Source organism: Phalacrocorax aristotelis, chromosome 5 (assembly GCF_949628215.1).
Source record: "Phalacrocorax aristotelis chromosome 5, bGulAri2.1, whole genome shotgun sequence".
Taxonomy (NCBI): Eukaryota; Metazoa; Chordata; class Aves; order Suliformes; family Phalacrocoracidae; genus Phalacrocorax; species Phalacrocorax aristotelis.
In genome coordinates this window covers 22,547,166-22,568,258 of record NC_134280.1, presented here as the reverse complement: position 1 = coordinate 22,568,258, position 21,093 = coordinate 22,547,166, and the positions used below count along the sequence as shown (strand labels likewise).

The 21,093-nt window shown below is 39.8% G+C and overlaps 2 protein-coding genes across 4 annotated transcripts in view; one reads left to right on the top strand and one right to left on the bottom strand.

Annotated features, from left to right (window-relative positions):
* Window positions 1-11,596, top strand: part of LRP2 (LDL receptor related protein 2) — a 138,366-nt gene extending 126,770 nt beyond the window's left edge. For all 3 annotated transcript variants that reach the window (XM_075093368.1, XM_075093367.1, XM_075093366.1), the window contains 5 exons: window positions 3,000-3,129; window positions 7,386-7,505; window positions 7,601-7,708; window positions 8,924-8,995; window positions 10,087-11,596. In XM_075093368.1, coding sequence (XP_074949469.1) covers window positions 3,000-3,129; window positions 7,386-7,505; window positions 7,601-7,708; window positions 8,924-8,995; window positions 10,087-10,248 — 592 coding nt within the window. In that variant the 3' untranslated portion in view covers window positions 10,249-11,596. The remainder of the gene's footprint in view (window positions 1-2,999; window positions 3,130-7,385; window positions 7,506-7,600; window positions 7,709-8,923; window positions 8,996-10,086) is intronic.
* Window positions 11,597-11,635: 39 nt separating this feature from the next.
* Window positions 11,636-20,833, bottom strand: LOC142057014 (retinol dehydrogenase 7-like). Its single transcript, XM_075092496.1, has 5 exons — window positions 20,711-20,833; window positions 18,380-18,710; window positions 16,451-16,709; window positions 15,042-15,205; window positions 11,636-14,191 (listed from the first exon to the last, which is right to left on the bottom strand). The coding sequence occupies exons 1-5, from the start codon at window positions 20,831-20,833 to the stop codon at window positions 13,941-13,943; spliced, it is 1,128 nt and encodes a 375-aa protein (XP_074948597.1). The 3' UTR covers window positions 11,636-13,940.
* Between the last annotated feature and the right edge of the window lie 260 nt (window positions 20,834-21,093).

Here is a 21,093-nt window from a genome sequence, read left to right as displayed (position 1 = left end):
TCTGGGAAGTCTGTGCACTGAAAATGTATGTTTGTTTCTAAATATTTCTGAAAAATCCGGTTTGTTTGCTGTGTGCCCATTCTGTTGGAATATGGGAAGCGCAGTGTTGCAGCAATTCCCGTGGTTTTTTGATTCCAAGCAATATCATAGCTGTTCATTATTTTGTTACAAAGGACTATTGTAAAACTCTTCTACATTCTAAATTAGCTTTTAAATAATTCTAAATTAGCTTTTAAATAATGAGCAATATGGAAGACTGTTTACCAGATCTGGAACTGGATATTCAGTTCAAAAAGATACAAAAGACTACAGTTATATATGCTTTAATTTTTTGTAAAACTTTTTCAGAAGATAATTCTGGCAAAGAGATCTTTTTAACATTGAAGGGCTGAGCTCGTCTGCAATGCTGTATTCACAGAATCACAGAATCACAGGTTGGAAGAGACCTCAGGGATCATCTAGTCCAACCTTTCTAGGAAGAGCGCAGTCTAAACAAGATGGCCCAGCACCCTGTCCAGACGACTCTTAAAAGTGTCCAATCGGAATCTCCCCAAGAGCAACTGCGTCCATTCCCCCTTGTCCTCTCCATGTGGCTCCTTGTAAAAAGGGAGTCTTCATCTTCTTTGTAGCTACCCCTTAAGTACTGGTACATGGTGATGAGATCCCCTCTAAGCCTCCTTTTCTCAAGGCTGAAAAACCCAGCTCTCCCAGCCTATCCTCATATGACAGGCTTCCCAGTCCTCTGATCATCTTGGTGGCCCTTCTCTGGACGCCTTCCAGCCTGTCCACATCCTTTTTGTAGAGCGGGGACTAGAACTGTACACAGTGCTCCAGGTGTGGCCTGACAAGTGCTGAGTAGAGTGGGATGATGACTTCTTGATCTCTGCTGGCGATGCCCTTTTTGATGCAACCCATCATCCTATTGGCCTTTTTGGCCGCAGCAGCACATTGTTTACTCATGTTGAGCTTCCTGTCCACCAGGACCCCCAGGTCCCTTTCCACAGAGCTGCTCTCCAGCCAGGTGGATCCCATTCTGTGCTGCACTCCTGGATTATGTTTTCCCATGTGCAAGACCTTACACTTGTCCTTGATGAACTTCATAAGGTTCTTGCTGGCCCACTCTTCCAGCCTATCCAGATCTCCCTGCAGAGCAGCTCTCCCTTTTGGAGTGTCTACTTCCCCACTCAATTTGGTGTCATCCACAAACTTCATCAGGCTACACTTGATGCCGTTATCCAGATCACTTATAAAGATGTTGAATAACATTGGGCCCAATATCTGTTTAAAAATAACATGGGGCACATGTAGTGAACTTCTGTCTCTTTCCAGTGCCTGAGAAATCTGGGCTTTTTGTAGGTTCCTGCCCTCTTGACAGTCATACTACCCAGTGAAGACCAGCTTTGTGAAATATCATTTGAAAATATTTGATGTTTTAAATCAAAGGAAGATTAAGAAAAAAAATATTTGTAATTATTTTAAATTAATTTTTTAAAAAAATATGTCAGGAGATAATGCTTCAAAATTTTTTTAGTTTTAAGCAAATTATGTATATTTAAAGGCATAAAGCTTCATCTTCATAGTCTTTCCACCAATTTCACAGTAGCTCTTAAATCAGTGTAATTGAATCATTGTAATCAGTAATGTGGATGTAGCTATAACTGCTTCCTCACTGGAGAGATTACACCGAACTAATTAAATTTATTTATGACTTGATGTAGTTAAATTGGGGCAAAATTTTTGTGTAGATCAATCCTGCAGGGCAGGAGTTTGAGATCTCCAAGCTGCCCACTGAAATTCCCTCTTCCACACTTTCTTGAATGGAAATTTTCTGTTTTGTCAAATAGTGAACAAATAGAAACTTTAATGCACTGGCTCAAATTTTCACTGTTCAGCAATACTTCTTATATAAGTTGTTAGGCCATGTGAAATGGGGATGTCAGTTTTTTGCCATAAGGCTTGGTTCATAGTTTTCATTTCTGCCATGAATATGCCTTAGCACTGCCATTGCACAATCCCTGTTTAAACTGTTAACTTGCACCCTTACTGCAAAGTTAGCTCAAGCTATAACTTAGCTGTTACCCTTAACATGGGGCTTGTCCATGTACAGGAATCATAGCCAAGATTTAAGTTTTCTTAAATTGAAATCAGCTGATGCCTACGGGGCCAACTGGTAAAGTGTGTGCACAACACACCAGCTGTAGGCAAGAGTTTTAGCACAAGCCAACTCCAGCGAAGACACACAAATGGAAAGATTATTTCAGTGCTTCTGTCTTCCTTCAAGTTAGGCAAATTTGACAAAATGAACTCAAAAGTTAACTCTGCAGTGGATTTGTAGTTTTATGTTTTTGGGGAGTTGCATGCTCAGAGTTCTGTGCGGAAGGTCCGATATTTGGCTACTCACTACTATCTTTCGCTGCTGCTAATATTTTCAGCCTAACAGTGTTCTTTCAGCCCATTTCCAATATTTCTCCTGCAAATCTAATGTGCGCTTTTGGTTACCGTAAACCCGTAAGCAGATTGAACAGTTGCTTATATGAAGACAGTATACAGTAGGTATCTTCATGATTTGCATGCATAAACATCTTTAGTATATGTGATGTTGGAATTATATCCACAAATTTGTATGCCATTTTAGCTGCATTTTTTTAAAATCAGTTTCAATTAATTTGAATAACTGAGTGGATTAATGCATTTGTCTGTAAATCGACACTGAATTAAGCGTAGTCAAAATGTAGGTAAATTTGGGGGAATTCTAGTTAATTGAATTCATTTGACGTCTACATGAGCACATATAAAGATGGTTGAGATCATTTTGAATGGTCTAACTTCGGTTAAAAAAACTGTTGAACTACTGCAGGAATACTACTTCTGGTGCCCTCGCTAGCTTGCTTAGAGCCAGCAAAATTCAATTATGCTTAGAACAACTAAAGGAATAGGTTTTATAAGCTCTCTTTCTGTATAATCTGTTCGTTTTTTATTTTGTTTTGTTTTTTTTGTAGTTTAAGCAGTCTTGTAAAATCTAATGAAAATGGCAGTGGGGTAACTTTCCGATCTGGAGCAGATGTGAGTATGGAGATAGGAGTGTCTGGCTTTGGAGGAGACTCTGCTATAGACAGAGCAATGCAAATGGTAAGGTTTAGTTCTGAAAAAAATTTTTTAAATTGTGGTCTTTTAATGTCATTTATAGCTGATGGAGGGAAATTTTTTTATGTAAAAAAGATAGTGAGATGACAAATACGTTCTAGAAAAAGAAGTGAACATTGATTGGTAATTGCCTGAAAAAGATTTTTGTAAATTGAAAGCAAGGGTAAATGCAGGATGCTCTTCAAAAAAATATGACTTTTATAAAGATTTAAATGGTAGAAATTAAGTTTGATTTACTCCCTTTCCTATTTCAGCATATTTATGGAATATACAGGGAATTAATAGGTAAATGAAAATATTGTAACGGGATTTTCTTGGGGCCATTGTGTTCCATACACAGGTTAAAATGTGTGCTTTTCAAATCCAGACTGTGTGTTAGAAACTTCAGAGGTAAAACTCAGGCCCAACCACACAATACACTGTTTTGCACAACTAATTATAAACTGGGAAGTTCTTATTTTAGCAAGTTTAAACAAATCATGTTTTGGGGACATCATAAAGTGTAGCTCTACTTCATTCATGCTTTGCTATGCACATCTGAGGAACAGCACATCTTTGTGTTTCCTATACTGTATAGTTTTTCCATGGAAAATATATTCTCTTGTTTACCACAAAAAGTACAATGTACAAAAGACTTTTACTTATAGGAAACAGATCACAGATATGTTTGAATAATAAGCGCTTGCTGCAAAATCTATGCAGGAAACTCCCTAAACTTTTAAAATTGAAGTACAGACTTAACTGACAATAAATGGATATACAATGAAAAGGGCTAGTGAAGATAAGGTCATGATATATGTATATAATCTTTTTCTAGATAAGGAAACACACTTTTAGTTCATACTTGGCAGCTGGTGTAATAAAACAACCGTTTGAACATTTCATAAATACCGGGAAAATAGCTTTAGGCTTGAATATTAACTCAGATCTTTTTCATGCATGAAAAATTCTACGGAACTTTCCAGTTTCTGGCCCAATGTTGACATAATCAGAGAGTGACAGAATAGTAGGGGTTAGAATGGACCTCTGGAGATGATCTCGTCCAACCCCTCTGCTTGAGCAGGTACAGCTAAAGCAGGGTGCAAAGGACCATGTCCAGGTGGGTCTTGAATATTTCCAGAGAAGGAGACTCCACAGCCTCTCTGGACAGCCTGTTCCACTACTCTGTCACCCTCACAGTAAAGTTGTTTTTCCTCATATTCAGGTGGAACTTCCTGAGCTCCCGTTTGTGAACATTGCCCCTTGTCCTGTCATTGAGCATGTGCGTCAGCTCCAGTCCCCTGATCATGTTCGTAGCTCTCAGCTGGACTTACTCAAGCAGTTCCCTGTCTTCCTGGAACTGGGGAGCCCAGAACTGAACACAGCACTCCAGATGTGGCCTCATTAGGGCAGAGTAGAGGGGGAGCAGAACCTCCCTTGACTTGCTGGCCACACTCCTTTTAATGCAGCCCAGGATACCATTGGCCTTCTTGGCCACAAGGGCACAGTGCTGGCTCATGGTCAACTTGTTGTCCACCAGCACTCCTGGGTCCTTCTCAACAGAGCCACTTTCTAGCAGATCAGCCCCCAGCCTGTACTGGTGCATGGGGTTGTTCCTCCCCAGGTGCAGGACCTTGCACTTGCTCTTGTTGAATTTCATCAGGTTCCCCTGGGTTCCAGATCTCCAGCCTATCCAGGTCTCGTTGGATGGCAGCACAGCCTTCTGGTGTATCAGGCACTCCTCCCAGCTTGGTATCATCAGCAAACTTGCTGAGGGTACACTCTCTTCCATCGTCCAGGTCATTGATGAATATGTTGAACAGGACTGGACCCAGCACAGACCCCTGGGGAACACCACTAGTGACAGGACTCCATCCAGACTCTGCTCTGTTGATCACGACCCTCTCAGTTCTGTTTTTGAGCCAGTTCTCAATCCACCTCACTGTCCACTCACCTAACTCACACTTCCTAAGCTTACCTATGAGGGTGCTATGGAAGACAGTGTCAAAGGCCTTGCTGAAGTCAAGGTAGACAACATCCACTGCTCTCCCTTCATCTACCCAGCCAGTCACACCATCATAGAAGGCTATCAATCAGGTTGGTCAAGCATGATCTTCCCTTGGTGAATCCAAGTTGACTACTTCTGATAACCTTCTTTTCCTCTACATGACTGGGGATGACCTCCAGGATGAACTGCTCCATCACCTTTCCAGGCATGGAGGGGAGGCTGACTGGCCTATAGTTTCCCAGGTCTTCCTTCTTGTCCTTTTTGAAGATTGGAGTGACATTGGCTACCCTTCAGTCCTTGGGCATCTCTCCTGCCCAACAGGAAACAAACCTCACTGGAGGTTACAGCGCAGAAAAGATAATCAGCAGAATCCCAGTAGGTTTTTAAAGCAATGATGTTTGCTTTGGGAAAGGTGGTCTAGCAGTTCAACAAACTGGTTACTACATTAAGCATCTCTCCTGTCCTCCATGACCCTTCAAAGATGATGGAGAGTGGCTTAGCAACAGCATCCACAAACTCCCTCAGCACTCGTGGGTGCTTTCCATCAGGGCCCATGGATTTGTGAGTACCCACTTTGCCGAAACGATCTCTAACCCAATCTAACTCAACCAAGGGGAAGTCTTCCTTTTTCCAGATATTGTTTCTCACCTCTGGAGGCTTGGGATGTCTGAGAGCCAGCCTCAGCGGTGAAGAGCAAAGCAAAGAAGGCATTCAGTAACTCTGCCTTCTCTGCATCCTGCATCACCAGGGCCCCTTCCTTGTTCAGCAGCGGGCCCACTGTATCCGCAGTCTTCCTTTTACTGCTGATGTATTTAAAGAAGCCCTTCTTGTTATCTTTGACATCCCTCACCAGATTTAATTCCAAGTGAGCTTTGGCTTTTCTTGTTCCATCTCTGCGTACCCTGACAACATTCCTATATTCCTCCCAGGTGTCCAGTCCCTTTTTCCGCATACTGTGAACGGCTCTTTTCCATTTGAGTTTTTCTAGGAGCTCTTTGCTCATCCATACTGAAATCAAACTGATGTAGTTTTTACATTGCTAATAACAGGTCTAGATATAGACTATTTCTGTTTAGTTGGTGTTAATTCTCCCTGTGTATTCAGAGTATAAACAAAAAATTGTATAGTTCACTGGGAAAGAATTCAAAGGGTTTGGTTTACAGCAGTGAAGAGCTGTGGGATGTGCCTCCTAAAATTTTAACATCACATACACATGAGTAGGTCTTTGATGGATGTTTTTCAGTGTGGCTGTTCTTAGCCAAGCTAAGCTAATTTGAGAGAGCTGACAAGAGTTCACTGTGTGGCACAGAGCTCTAGTCTGATAGCACAAAGCATGAATCCTTGTGGCTTGTGGTTTGTAGAATGGGGCAGGTTTAAAGAATTAGCTGATGTACTATTCCTGTGTTATTCCTCACTATTCCTGTGAAGGTGCTGCGACAAGGAACAAGACAAGTGAGTCTGGTGGGGTTTTGCTTTCATTACCCTTCTACTTGCTGATGCTTAGCTGGCTAGCCCTTGGTGGCTCTTCTTCTGTGGCACTATGTATTTTTCCAAATACTGTGCTTGGCACCTTTGCCCATCTGCTGCGAGCACTGTAGCTGCAGCTCAGGGTTTGGCACAATATGTGTGAGGTAGCTGCTATCCACACAGTGGTCTTTATGCATGGGCAAAGTATTAATTTATAATAAGAGATATGCTAAAAACTGTGAAACATTTTATTTCTGGCATAATTCATGTGTTATGACTAAAGGGATGCACTTACTGCTTTGTTTCAAATAATATAGCGATCTCCCTGCTGGGCTGGGACAAAATGAATGAATCCCATTCTTTTATATTTCAGATAGTGCTTATTAATTTGTATGTAATTTTGATGTCTCTAAAATGAAATACTTATTTTGGGATTATGCTTCCTTTGATATCCCTTCCCTGTTGAAAGTGTGATTTGTTAGGGTAATTTTTCCTCATCATAAAATAGTTTGATTCAATTATTGAAAAGTGTTTTTTTTTTTTGTCCAGCTAGGAAACGGGATAATATTGGAACAATCAGTGGTCCAGGCTGATAAGTCAGGCAGTGAAATAATGGATGATAAATTAACATTGTCATTTTAACAGATGCTAGATTTTGTCTAAGCTTATGTGAAAGCAAACATGCATTGTGCCCTGAGATGAAGAATTGGACTATAAATTAATTCCTAGAAATATGGATGTGTTTATTGCACTGCAGTTGTTGTTTTGGTTTTTTTTTCCTTCACAGAATGAAAACTTCGCAGTGGAGTCAGGGAAACAGCCGATCACATTTGAAAATCCAATGTATGCAACCAGAGATAGTGGAGCCAGTACAGCCAGTGCAGTTACAGTTGTTCAGCCAACACAAGTAAAAGAAACTTAGATTTTACCTTCGTCTTTCATTTTCCTTTATGACCTTCTTTACTTCTTTGAAGAACATTCATTTTCCTTCTTCTCCTACAGGTAGCAGCAGCTGGTAGTGAGGAAAATGAAAATGTTGAAAACCCTGTCTATGCCTCTGTGATATCTGCTAGTCCGAAGGAACCCACTCAGAGCACAAATGCACCTCAGGTAGGACGTAGAAGTGCTCTAAGGCTGGCTTGTTTGTTTTGTGCTCCAAATCAGGGAAATTGTATTGTTAGGAAGCTGCAATATAGTTTCGGTTCTCTTTAATGCCATGTAGTTGGCACAGTCTGCATCAAATCCAACTAACTGGACCATATTTACGAGATTTACAAGAGCTGGTAGGAACAGTTTGATACGAGAAAAGCAGCAAGCACAGAATTGCCCAGGGCACACAGTAAGGATCTATTTGGAATAAACGCCCTCTTTTCCTTGGCCCACCTGGTTATTTTGAAGTGAACAGATTGAAACAGAAAGTTTCCTTTCACTGTTTGTGCTTCATTTTGAGGGCAGATACTGGTCTGAAAATTGTAATGTAAGTGCTGTAAACTGTCATTGCTCCCCAGCAGAAATTATTATAACTAAGGCTTCAGACTTCTAACAATTATTTGTAAACCCCTAATGAATTATACCTTGATAGAAGCAGCAGAGTGTGTGTGTGGGGATCCCCTCTTCCCCCCACCCCAAAATATGATAAGAAAACTGAGAAAAAAGTACATTTTGGTTTAAAACAATGAAAACCCAGGGTCTGTTGGTACAGAAAATTGAAATAAGACATTTAGTCAGTGTACTGTCATTTTTTTCATATTTATTTTTAATATTATCCATATTTAAAAATGCTAGCAAGGACATTTAAGACACTTGTTCTTTGTGTTCTTGCAGGACATTTTAACAATCAATATTAAAGTATTGCCTCATCTAGATTATTTCTGATTTATGGAAGATACATTTTTGTGTCTTAAAATCCATCTGAATGAGCTAAAAAGCACCTCTGGATGAGCTTTAAAATGACAGCTGTGTCAACCCGTTGTTGAAGTTTCATGTCCCTCAATTTCTCTTGTGTTGCTTTCAAGACCTTTTTTTTTCCTCTTTGACCTATTTGTCTGGAATGATAGGGTTCCATGAATTAATGTAATCACTTTTATTGCCTTCTGGCCTAGCCTCGTGAACACTGACTGCTTTAGGTAAAATAACCATAACTGGTTAGCTAGGAGAAGAGAAAGTTTGGTCCCATGCTTAGAATTAAAACATGGTAATGTAAGAATATCCAGCTGAAATCACTGAGTTAGCAGTCAGTGCAAGTGAGGTCCAACAATAGTGATGTCAGTGTCCAGAGAGGTTGTGAGAAAAATGAGTAAAGTTCTAATAATTTTTGTGTTTCAGGAATCAAAGTGGAGTTTCTTCAAGAGAAAAATGAAACAAAACACTAATTTTGAAAACCCAATATATGCGGAGGTATTGCTTAATATTGTATAATTCCGTTTTTCACCTAATGTACTGCTGGACTTTGTTCTTGCTTTCGTAGGATAAAGATTATGTGTAGATTCTGCTGCTAAGTGAAGCAGCACAGAAATTCCAGCCCAGGTCAAGGTAGGACTGAAGTGGTTTTGTCAAAAGTGATAAAGTTTCATGGAGAATGAGGTGTTCAGCAGGCATCCAGCTCAGGCAGCACAGCTGCATTGCCCACATCTCTGCTTTCTCAGCCCAAGCACTGTGGCCCTCTCCTGCTCCAAGATCTCAGGTGCTGGTTTCAGCTTGCTGGTACATTCTGGTACAGCTCAGGGACCCAGTGCAAGTGGGAAGCTATTGTACTGCACTAGAAATGTCCATTTCTGCTCTTTCAGTCCTGGCTTCAGCACTGCACAAAAATTCAATTGCTCTGCATACTGCAGCCTTGTTTCTATACCAGCCCTATTTTTTTCATCCATACAGTTGGATGAGACAGTTCTTTTAAGATGGTGTGCCAATGGGTGGTACCTGTGCTGGAGGAATTCTCCCCTGGCTTGGATATGAAGGTTCGGAGTTCTACTGACCTGAGCCAGTAATTCCAGCCCTTTTCATCTTACAGTTTAAAATTTCTAGTTGGCCTAAGTGACTTAAGAACCTCAGTGCCACAGTCATGTGACTAAAACTACCTGCCTTTTGTGAAGAATTTAGGTTCTAATGCTCGAACAAGGTGAGAGAGAGAGAGTTCAGGAAGCCAGGGGTTCATTTCCCCAACACTAATGAATGCAAACAGTAGTAGTGCCAATGTAATTTCCATTCGTGTATGTGCATGTAAATGTTTCAAGCTACTCCTCACATTAAGCATTAAAATAGAAGTCCCAGTGTGTGGAGTAAGTTTGTAGTAGTGTATTTACTCAACTGTACCATCTGAAGTGAAATTAGCATTTAATTTTTTACAGTCTGTAATTTGCAGAAATAACTTTTACCATGACACTTGACTTTAGCAAAATACTTGGATATTTATTTAACATTTCTGAAAGTCGAGGTTGGATGTTTTGTACATTAGAATGTAAACTTGGATTTTATGATTATTATTTTAGATGGAAAAGGAACAGCAACAGGGCACAGAAAATGTCCCTACTCCTTCTCCTTCACTGCCTCCCAAGATTACTCTGAAGAGAGACCAACCATTAGGTTATACAGCAACAGAGGATACATTTAAAGACACCGCCAATCTTGTTAAAGAGGACTCTGTGGTATAACTAGGTAACTGATTTAGGGAAAATTAGGCACATCCATTTGCACATATATTTTTTATAAACAGAAGAGTATGGTTCACATTCAAATGCTTTATAAAAATATATACATCTCTCGGCCAACAGCTGAAGATATATGTTGAAAGTATGCCTTGTTTTTTGATAAATGCCAATTTCTATTTTTATGAACAATTATCATGATGTACTATATGTATATCTTTGCACTGAAGCTGTCTGAAAGTAATGTTATAAATATATTGTACATTTGTAAATTTTTGAAAGATTATCTTGTTCGGTGATGTTGCTAGTAGAAGCCTGTGTGGAACTGGTCATATCTTTAGGGATAAATTCATTACATAAACGCTTAAATTAAAAAAAACACAAACCAAACAAGGCGAATATAGGAACATTACTGATTTACAGGATCTTTAGGCTATATATTTCTAAAAGCACCTTTTAAAAGTTCTACTCGTGCTCTGGGCATTGTTACTACTGTATGTAAAAATGGGTGTCTCTGTTTATCTAGTGTTAAACAAAAGATGGAAGAGTCAATGCAGCACAATGATCCTGAATAGTTACCTGTACAAAATATTATTCGTACAATATTTTTACTGCTTGAGAAAAAAAAATTTCCTCTAAATCCATAAGACACATACTTTTCCTCTAGGTTCCAATTAACACCATTCCATTAATAGTGTTCTTAAAAAGATCTGATATATTTAGATTTTAGTGCCATAAGTACTTCATTTAATGAGATTTTCTTCTGCTCATCAATGGAATATCTGTGTTCTTGGCTGGAATGTCTGGAAGTAATTTGTACTATTAAATGAAGTAGCTAGATTTCTATAACAGCTTATTTCCAAACAGCAAACTGTGGAAGATACTGGTTCATTTAAGAAATTATTCAGGTTTTTTAATGTGAAAATTTAATTTTATTGACTATTTATTTCCTGAGGTGGACATTAATAGAAAGGGAAACAATTTCTACTAATGTAGTCCTTGTAGTTATCTGGTTCTTTCTATAACCTTCCATCAGAATATACTGTACATTTTACTAGCTTATCTATTAATTAGCCAAGGTAGTTTCCACAACATAAACCATTTGAGGAAACTGAGTACCACTGCAGGAACATGTTATTCAGCTTTCCTGGCTAGCTACTCATGTAATTTGAAGATTCCTAAAGTTATAATCATTGAGACTTCTGCTATTTGATTGTTTTATATCCAAGTTCTCAAAATATATACTATTTCTCATTAGAATGCTTATAATTACTTTGTAATGTACTTTGATTAGAAAAGACAACTGGAAAATGATGCTGCTGAATAAATCTAATAAATGTATTGTTCTATCACATTCTTATTCCATTACTTGTGTCAAAGCTTTATGTACTTTTTCAATTATGGAGACTTCAGGGCACTCTGAGATGAAAACAACAGTGCTTTAGATACAGTCAAATAAGAATAGTGCTTACTGCTTCACACAACTTTCTAAAGTTCTTGATGTAACATCACTGACGTTGTACCACCGTAAGTGTGAAAGCTACCCCATTACAGACATTAAATAAGCTGGCCCTTTTAACAGAAAACTCTTGATTTTAAGAGACTGACTATAAAGGTAGTATGAACACAAGCAATTAAAACCTTAGTTTAATTAACTTTCATATCTGAGTGCTTTAATGTAGAAAATCCCTTAGAATCTGGGACACAGCATATACATATCTGGAAGGCTATTAGAAAGGATTTCTTCGAAAGGCAGGTTGCTGTTCTTAAGGAAAGAGTTCACAATGTTTTTTGAAGGGAGAAGGCAGGGCTAACATTTGCACAAGACTCACCTCCAGTTGCATACTACAGGAAAAAGTAGCATCAGTTTTGTGAATAGTCTTTCTCAACAGAAAGATTTGGAACCTGTTTTGGAGAAAACTGCTAATATGTCAGCCATGTAATACTTCTTTTTCCCCTATAAGAATTGTAACTTTTCAGATGTGGAATAAAACCATCCCTAGGGTGCTGTATGGATAGGTAGTATGTAGATTTGATTGTTTAACATACCTGATGGTGAAGGATTTCTCAGCTTCAACTGGGCCTCTTCCTCTCAGTGTGATACCACAATGTATCCTTCTGATGATGTACAATTTAATTTTTGGTACTTTGTTCAACAGAAGCTTTAGATTCTAGTCCTAACTTTGTTTTTTTCATGTGTTTTCTTTTTCCCTTATGAGGACAATCCCTGCTTGGATTCTTGAATTCTGGACTCATTCTGTTTCAAAGGCAGCTGATTTTTAGAGACTTCAGCACCTCTCTGTAATCTGCCACTAAAGGGCTGATAAATTATACCATTAAGTGTTTTCATGCACATTCTCTTTACAGCTGTCAGGCCAGATAGAGAGAAGTATCTCTCTGCAGGTATTTATCATGAAATGAAGTAAAATTTAATTTATTCTTGAAGCCATTTGCCAGAGAACAGAACCTCAATGAAACACCGAAAGGTTACTAAACACTTTTTACATTCTGTCCCTTTCTTGAGCATGTACAAACACACCACACACATGCCCTCTCTTACACACACAGCATGATGAAACTCCTTTTCTTACATTTGGAGTTCTGACCTGCAGATAGTGTTTTTGTAAGCTTAGTTGAATTGCACATTAATGATTAATCAACAGCACAGCCCTTCAGCAAATAAAACCTTTACCCCTTCAATTTTAATATCTGTAGGAACACCAGTTTGTGAGCCTCTGGCCAGCAGCTTAACAGATAGAAATACTGTACAAGAGGCACAGTAACCTGAACTAAGGTTTTGCCATTCTGAACACGCTCTTTATACAGGTGAAATAATTTGCCATAGCATATGCTAATGACATGTTTCATCTAAAGAGCGAAATAACTATCCTTTTAACTTGCAAAGCACACTGAGGATGAAAGAAATATGAGTGCATATTGTTTTTAATATTTTCCTCATAAACCATACTAATATTAGGAAGAAAGTTAAAATATAAGTTTGGATACTCTCTTTGCATAGTAACAGAGTACAATGTAGTTTTAATTTTCCCTGTAACTGCATATCTGTAAAATAGCTTGTGTTTTAACTCTACACAGTTGAATAGTCAGGTGATTAGATGTGGTCAAATACTGCAATTGTAATTTTTGGAATATGTTGCAGTAGCTGATCTTTGTTATTATTTGATTTCATGTCTTGTGTTCAGAAGATGGTGAAGTTTAGCAGCTCCTGAATATGACCATGAGCAAACCCTGCATGAAATAGATTACTAAATCTGACTAAATGCATTCTGTAAGGTACATGTGTAAGATATGTGTTCTGAAAGGCCATCGTTTTATTTGAAGTTCACTAGCAGCCTATATGTTGAAGTCTACTTGAAAAACTGACTCTTTCAGTGATTTTTTTCTTATTTAATTTTTTTTAAACTGGGTGAGTAGTATTAACCATCTTTGCAGCTGAATATTTTATGAATGCAGATCCTCTAGAGATATAATTTCTGACCATAAAAAAACTGACCTTCAGAAATGTGCTGGATTTACAAGCCTATCTGCAAACTCAGAAATTCCAGGTAAGGAGGGGTGGGGGCTGGAGAAAGTGTCTTCTGAAAGGAATCTAAGCAGTCTAGCAACTGGTAAAGAAGAGGATGTCTGATTTTGACAGGATTAATATTTACTTCCCCACAGCAGATGCTGGTCTAACACTAAATGTTAATTAGAACTCCAGGAACTGATCTCCCACGAGCTGCTGGAGCTGGAAACGTCATACACAACAGCATGTCAGATAAACAGCTTGGGGCATAGGAGAGAAACAGCCAAAAGAACTTTGCATCCCATCCTGCTCCATATCGTGTCCTGGGGTACTTTGCTATCAGGGCATGTTCCACGCATTTTATGATCTTAGAAATATCAGAGTCACACAGTCTTTTCACTGATGATCTTTGAGCTTTTATATCTGCAAAAAAAAAAACAAACCTGAAAGCATTTATATGCAACATTCCCTGCAAGAGGATTCTTTATATTCAGAGGTTTGGCTTACAACTTCAGGCTTGCTTTAAAACACTGGCTCAAGTACTGAGAGCAGTATAGCTACAGCAGAGCAGAGACCAGAAAGGCTGCACGACACCCAAGAGTCTTGTAAACAGAAACCTCCCTGGCCTACATTGTGAGCCAGACGTTCACTACAGTAAGTGCAGCGTGACACAACTTGACTTTTCAGATATCAGTAAGCCACTGATATGCTATCACTTAGCATATAGTCATAGCAATTCATTCCCCCTGGGCGTCCTACTTCTAAGTATGGAGGGACTAAGGATGACATCACATCACACCAAACTCATATGGGAACTAATGACACAGGCCTCATCTAACGTACACATAGTCCAGAACAGTCAGTAATGGGTTCTTAACAAATGTTAATGAAGTCCAGCAAACATTCACAGAATCACAGATTGGTTGGGGTTGGAAGGGACCTCTGGTGCAAGCCACTGCTGCTCAGCTGGGTCACCTAGATCAGGTTGCCTGGGACCATATCCATACAGCTTTTGAATATCTCCAAGGATGGGGACTCCACAACCTCCCTGGGTAACCTGTGCCAGTGCTCAGTCACCCTCACAGTGAAAATGTGTTTCCTGATGTTCAGCAGGAACATCCTGTGTTTCAGTGTGTGTCTAATGCCTTGGGACCTGTCCCTGGGCACCACTGAAAAGAGCCCGGTTCTGTTGTCTTTACAGCCTCCGTTCAGGTATTTATATATGTTGATAATATCCCCCCCTGAGCTTTCACATAGTCCTTTTTCTACTTACATTCAACAAAGTATTTTTCTCCATAGGAGTCCCTGATCTCTGGAGTCAGGCTGTTCCAAAGTCTTAAGAGGTATTTCTCGATGACATCTGAATTAACTACTCCTGCCTTAAAGAAACCATGCTCAACAATGCTTACTTTCACTCCAAAATGCTGCATCTCTATCCTAGAAGAAAAAACCCAATAACCGACCCGGGTCACCCAGTAATGACATAACCATTAAACATAAATATGTTGAAAGTCTGACACATAAATTAATATTTGAGACTTTGATTCTTATCTTCAAATGTCAGAAAAATTTTGAGATGTTCAAATTAGCTTCACAGTAGTGTACCTCTCCTGTAAAAGTGCAGCAGGCAATTATCTCTGAGGAAAAAAAGCAGTGTCAGGTAGATTCACAGCTTTCTGTTTGATTTATGTTGAGCTGATGCAAAGGTTGCAGCTGCCAGCTGCATCCTAGCCATGTATTATCAAATTAAACTTCTGACTATTTCAAATACTGTTGCATCATTTCAGCTTCCAGCAGGAACAGATTATTAAAGTGCCTGGGAAAAAGTATAAGTGAGTAAATATTTTCAATTAGAGCAGAACTTTATTCTCCATTGTATAGTCAAATGGCTATGGTTAAGTGATTAAATGTTAGTGCAAGAAAGGTAAGTGTGTTTTCTGATAGTGTGGTTCCATCTATTTTGAATTGCAGTGCAATTCCTTTGGGATGAAAATGGCCTCTTCGCCTTACTGGGCGGCTCAAAAGACCCAGGCAGTGTGCAAAGGAATGGACCATGTGTACATTAGCCACTAGTTTATATGATATTTCCTTGGGGCATATACTTTCTTAACACAAGCATTCATAATGGCTTGCAGTCAACTTTCCTAGTCCTTATGAAGACTTGACTTGCTGGGCTAGGCCATAGCCTTCTCAAGGCAGTACAACACAACTGGCTTCAGTGAAAGGTGCTCAGCTTAATTTTCTGAAGTTATGAGTCCCTTTGGTAATGTCATTTCTGCCTGGAATTGCCCAGCTCAGATTGCTGTGGAGCATTAGAGCAAAACAAAATGGGTTGTAGGTGGGCAAGTACAACTAAGTACAACGTGCCCAGGAAACCATGGGTTTCTGACCAGGCTATACTGTTGATTTACTTTCGTGTACACAGGAATCCACATGCCTGAAAGCTGCATGCTAGCCATTTGTCCAGGACATGAAAATTTTTCCCAGTACAGTTTCCTGGTGGGTCTGTTCATAATACTGGACATTGAAATCCCAAACAAGTGACCACCATCCTCTTATTTTCCTTTCCCCCTTTAGGCAAGATTTCCAGAGAGAAAATGAGAGGAGCAAACATACAGTCACCCTTCCCCAGCACATCCAGAATCTGTTCTTGGATTCAGACATGTATTCCTAGCTACTCACCGTAAGGTGTCAGAGAAAGCTTCCATGCCCCATTTGGACAGGCTGTAGCCACCTCCTACAACAGCCGCGAGGCCTTTGGCATTAATTAGATTGACTACTCTTCCCTCAGCTTTTTTCAGAAGTGGCAGAAGCTTGAGCGTGATTTCAATCAATCCCAGCAGACTAACATCCAGCACTGAGTGGAAGTCTTCAATCCTCAGCCAGTCAGTGGGTGCTACAGGTGCTGTTCCTTCAGCATTGATCACCAAGCCAAAAAGCCCTAAGAGGATTACAAAACCATTTATTTTGGTATTTGGCAATATTTTACCCTAGAGTTTAATATGTAGTGTTGGGAACAAAGCACAGTCTGCAAAAACTTCAGTGAAATGAATAGAGTTGTCTGGGGTTTGCTTTTAAGATCTACTCTGTACAGCTGGCAAAATTTGCTGAAGGCCTTAGGCAATGACTTTAGAAGAGCATGGGTAAAGTATTAAAGGACATCTATTTTGGTTGGAGATATAGATGACCATACTGGGCTTTATTATCCAGATGCGCTCAAATATGTGGACTCCTAATATACACTCATGTTCTTGTGAAAATTAAATAGTCTACATGAAAGTGGAGAGACGGATTTTCACATTTTTCTGGGTTGCAGTCTAAAGGTCTGAACCAGATGTGTGGAATTAGTCAAAGCTTCTAAAAATATTAACTTAACCCTGTGTATTGATAATACTGCTTTACTACCTTATAAATTACTTCAGGAACTTTAGATAAATAATGACACTTCCAAGAGTTTGCTGAGGACAGCCTGTGCCTGAATGGAGGGGCTGAAAGTCCAGCACTCAGCCTTCATAAAGAGTTTCTCAGGGTGAGGTGGCAGCATTAGCAGTGATTATCCCAACCAAGAACGTGCGGCTTTCCACAAGCTGGAATCAGGGGCCTGTCGGAGGAGGTAAGCACTAATAATTATGTTGTCCTTGTCCTCAGTCGCTACATTCAAGAGTGGTCTGGAACTGTCACGATGAGGCCAACAGTGTTTTACAAGCTTTGAGGAGAAAGTCCCATTGGTACAAGATACATGTTTTGCTGTTTTAGCTAGTTAATTAATTAACAAGCCTATTGAATATTTGGTATAACTGTGTGTTACAGCTTGTAGTTACAGTGTTGTGATCCTCTTTGGTGGCCCTTAACAATGTCTAGTCTGAGCTATCAGTGCTGAGAAAGACACGTGTATTTTTTGGTCATAGTTACGGTCACCAATCATGGTTGAATACATTTACTACACAGATCTTTATATCATCCTTTGCCAAAACCAATGCTTAAGTCTAATTTTTTAACTCCGGTCATAGGTATCCCAGGACAAACTCTTCCTCTTTAGGCAAGTGCTCAGAGGTGTACGAGAGCAGCAGTGAGGGCTGCTTATGTAACAACCCTTAAGAAAACTGGCTGAAGCAGCAAGTGTTTAACTGTTACAGTCAGTGCAATTGTTGTGTGCATTGCAAAAGTTGGACTTACTCAGCCTTGCAAAAACATACACTGTTCTGCTTACTAGAGGAGGACGGAAGAAGCCCTGCACCATCCATTTTTAATTGGGTGGGCTAGTTTTATTTTCAAGAAAGTTCTTTCTGGTACCAGTTAGTGCCTTCCCCGCCTCCTGAATTTCTTCAACTGCACCAAAAAGAGTCTGAAAAACACACCTGGGAGTGATCTGATTTTAATAGACTGAGCAACCAGATTTTTAGGCACCCTGTGGGTGAGAGTGAGGGGAAGCCCAAAAACATTGCTGAGAGAATCTCTTTGAACTGAGAAATGACAGGACTGAAGAGTGAATGCATTTCATCAGTAAGATGAAACAAGCCTCTGTGGAGAGTGGAAAGGCACTAGAACTTTTAGCTGGACCATATTTGCTTATACTGAATAATTTTTCTGGGAAATTTCCTTGCCACTTACCCTTGCCAGCCATCTCTTCAGTCACAAGTACCACAGCCCTGGCAATGCTGTTGGAGTCAGCTAAGTTCAGGTTCACTGTCTTCAGTGAGAGTGAGGAGCAGGACCGTAGCTCTTTGCATCCTTTTTCTGTGGCACATGCGGCAATGACACAAAATCCCCTTTTGTCAAGCCATTTAGCCAGTGAGTTTCCAAGTCCGGTGTCACAGGCTGTTATGAAGACATGCTTTCCACTCAGGTTTCTCACTCTGTGGCTGTCTCTGATGAGCCAGTAAATGATAAGAGAAAGTACGGAAGCCAAAATTGCTATGTGCAGTGAATCTGCAAGTGAGAGCTACAAGCAAATAAGTTAATGATCTAGAAGTACAATGAAGCAAATATGCTCAGTCAACCTCCCAACTTTCTCAGACACAATTCTTGTAAGGGGCTTTGTTTCTGGTTGCAGACCTTCCAGCTCACTGTAAGTTAGGGGTGAGCAGGGGTGGAAGCTTTGGCACAATGTAATTGGGATCCTTGAATAATATGTGCCTTGGCAAAACCTTCCCTACCCTCTTTTTCAATAGATTTCCACTGTTTTCAAGCTTTGCTGACCAATCTTTTTAGGAAGCCGTGTCCTTTCGGGATGTTTCAGACTGAAAGGAATGACTGTGTCAGTTCTCACAGTAGCATCTGGGGGTTTTTGTGGATGCTGGTGATTATTTGTGCTAACATTGGAGAGAGGAATTCTTCTGGGAAGAAGGATGATTCTTTTTGGCCACCTTTATGATGCCACCCAGGCTGCTCTTCTGATCTGTAGCATGGAAGCAGAGTCACCCCAAGAACAACCAGAAAAGCATAAGCTGTAGTGATGGGTCTGGTGGCTAATTTGTTGTGTGACTTGTGTTGTGTGATGGTGAGTGGTCTGCATTCTGTCCTGCAGACAAGGTAGACTTCGGGGCAGTGCCTGAATCTTCTGTTCCCTTCCTCATTGCCTGTTCATTACTGATACACAGCACAGTAGAATGTATTATATAGGAAGTGTGTTTGTGTAAAGAAATGGAGAAATGCATGGAGATGTTGCCCTCAAAAAAAGAAAAAGAGCACTGAGGGATCACAAGGTTTCCTAATTCTGGTGGGGAGGTTACTGTTTGCTTATTACAAACATTTTTAATAAGTGTAGAATACAGCGCTTGCCATCTAAAATCTTCATGATTGATTACTGGTTTTCTAATTGTATTTTTGGCTTGTTTAGGAATTAAACCAAAATAATACTTAAAACCAATGTTTATGGGGAGGCTAGTAAGCATTTTCCAGACATCCTGTTAAAGCGAAGCTTTTTTACAGGTACTAAGCAGTCATGTAGGCTCTAGTTACCTATGTATGTGTAGAGGTGTGGGTATCTGGCCTTTAAAATGTGATTGAATTCAAAGAATGGAGTGATACTTCAAAACAAAGGAATTTGTGATTCTTTTCATGTCCCAAAAGTACTCGAAGAGGGAAGGGGTCTGTCTTCTCTAACTCATAGCTGTCTGAAGTTAAGCATTCATTTGGCTGATTTTTGTATAACAGCCTTGCTGCCTTGAGACATGAATATTAAAGGAAGCCCAATGTATTAGGCCTGGTTGCTTGATCCTGTCTGGTGTTCTTGTTCCTACTGAGTTCGTGGAGTGATTTGGATTTATTCTGATTCTAAATTTTGGTGTCACCTCACCAAGTAGGAACGGAAGGTATCTCGGAATCTATTAGTGAATGAATGTTGGACTCTCACTAAATAATTAAATGAGTCACATATCTGATAAATGATAACAAGGGACAACATTCATTGCCACTTAATGATCTTATTTTACATAGTTGGTTGCCTCAGTAGCCATCAATAGGGACTTCTGAGCTACTGGTTAATGCTCTCTGATTTTAAAATGTTAAGCAAATATATACAGATAAGAGTTTGCTTCTCCTTCCATTGCAATCTACAGGGAGGCTCCTACTGAATTTTTGGGCTGTTAGGTGGATCCCTGGGCTGCAGCGGCTATTTTAGCAGCCCATCTCACTGTTGTTTTGAGGCTGATGTAATTGGCCCTTTATTTCAGGTACTTCACTTAGATATTTGGCTTTTTTTGCTGTGAATGTCCCTGTTAAGTCTGACAAGGATTGCAGTATTCCTGAATGTGTGCACTTTGGAATAATCTTTGTAATGTTTCACTGAGTTGGTGACATTTATTTTCCAAGAGGACTCACAGAGTGTTGTCTGACAAAGTGCCATTAAAACTGTGTGAAAGGGCTCAGGCTAATTCAGTCTCTGTGCTGTAAAATAAAGTCTAAAAACAGGATGTTGCAGCAGCAGCCAAACATAGATACACCTAGTCCATTTGCAATGACGTGCCAGGCAATGACATTTCCTTTGACTGCTGGTTTAGAATTTGGAGCTGAGCTAGACACAGAGAGAGAGGAGCTGCTACCAGCAGGCTCTTGTAACCCCATTGCCAATAAATCTCAGCAATCTACTCAGCAAGCTAGTGCTGTGATATATCATTTTAGGACTCAATTCACCTTTTCCCCAACACAAAATTAAATTAAATAATTAGAGATTTGGGGAAAAGATTAACCTAACTGAAAAAAGGAGCTGTAAATCACACCTTCCTCCTTTGGCTGTGCTGTAGGGAGGAAGCAGCAGGCAGTGAGCTTGCATTACTGGAAAGGAGGTTAAATTTGAAACTCGGCTCTGTGGAGAAGTCTTGGAA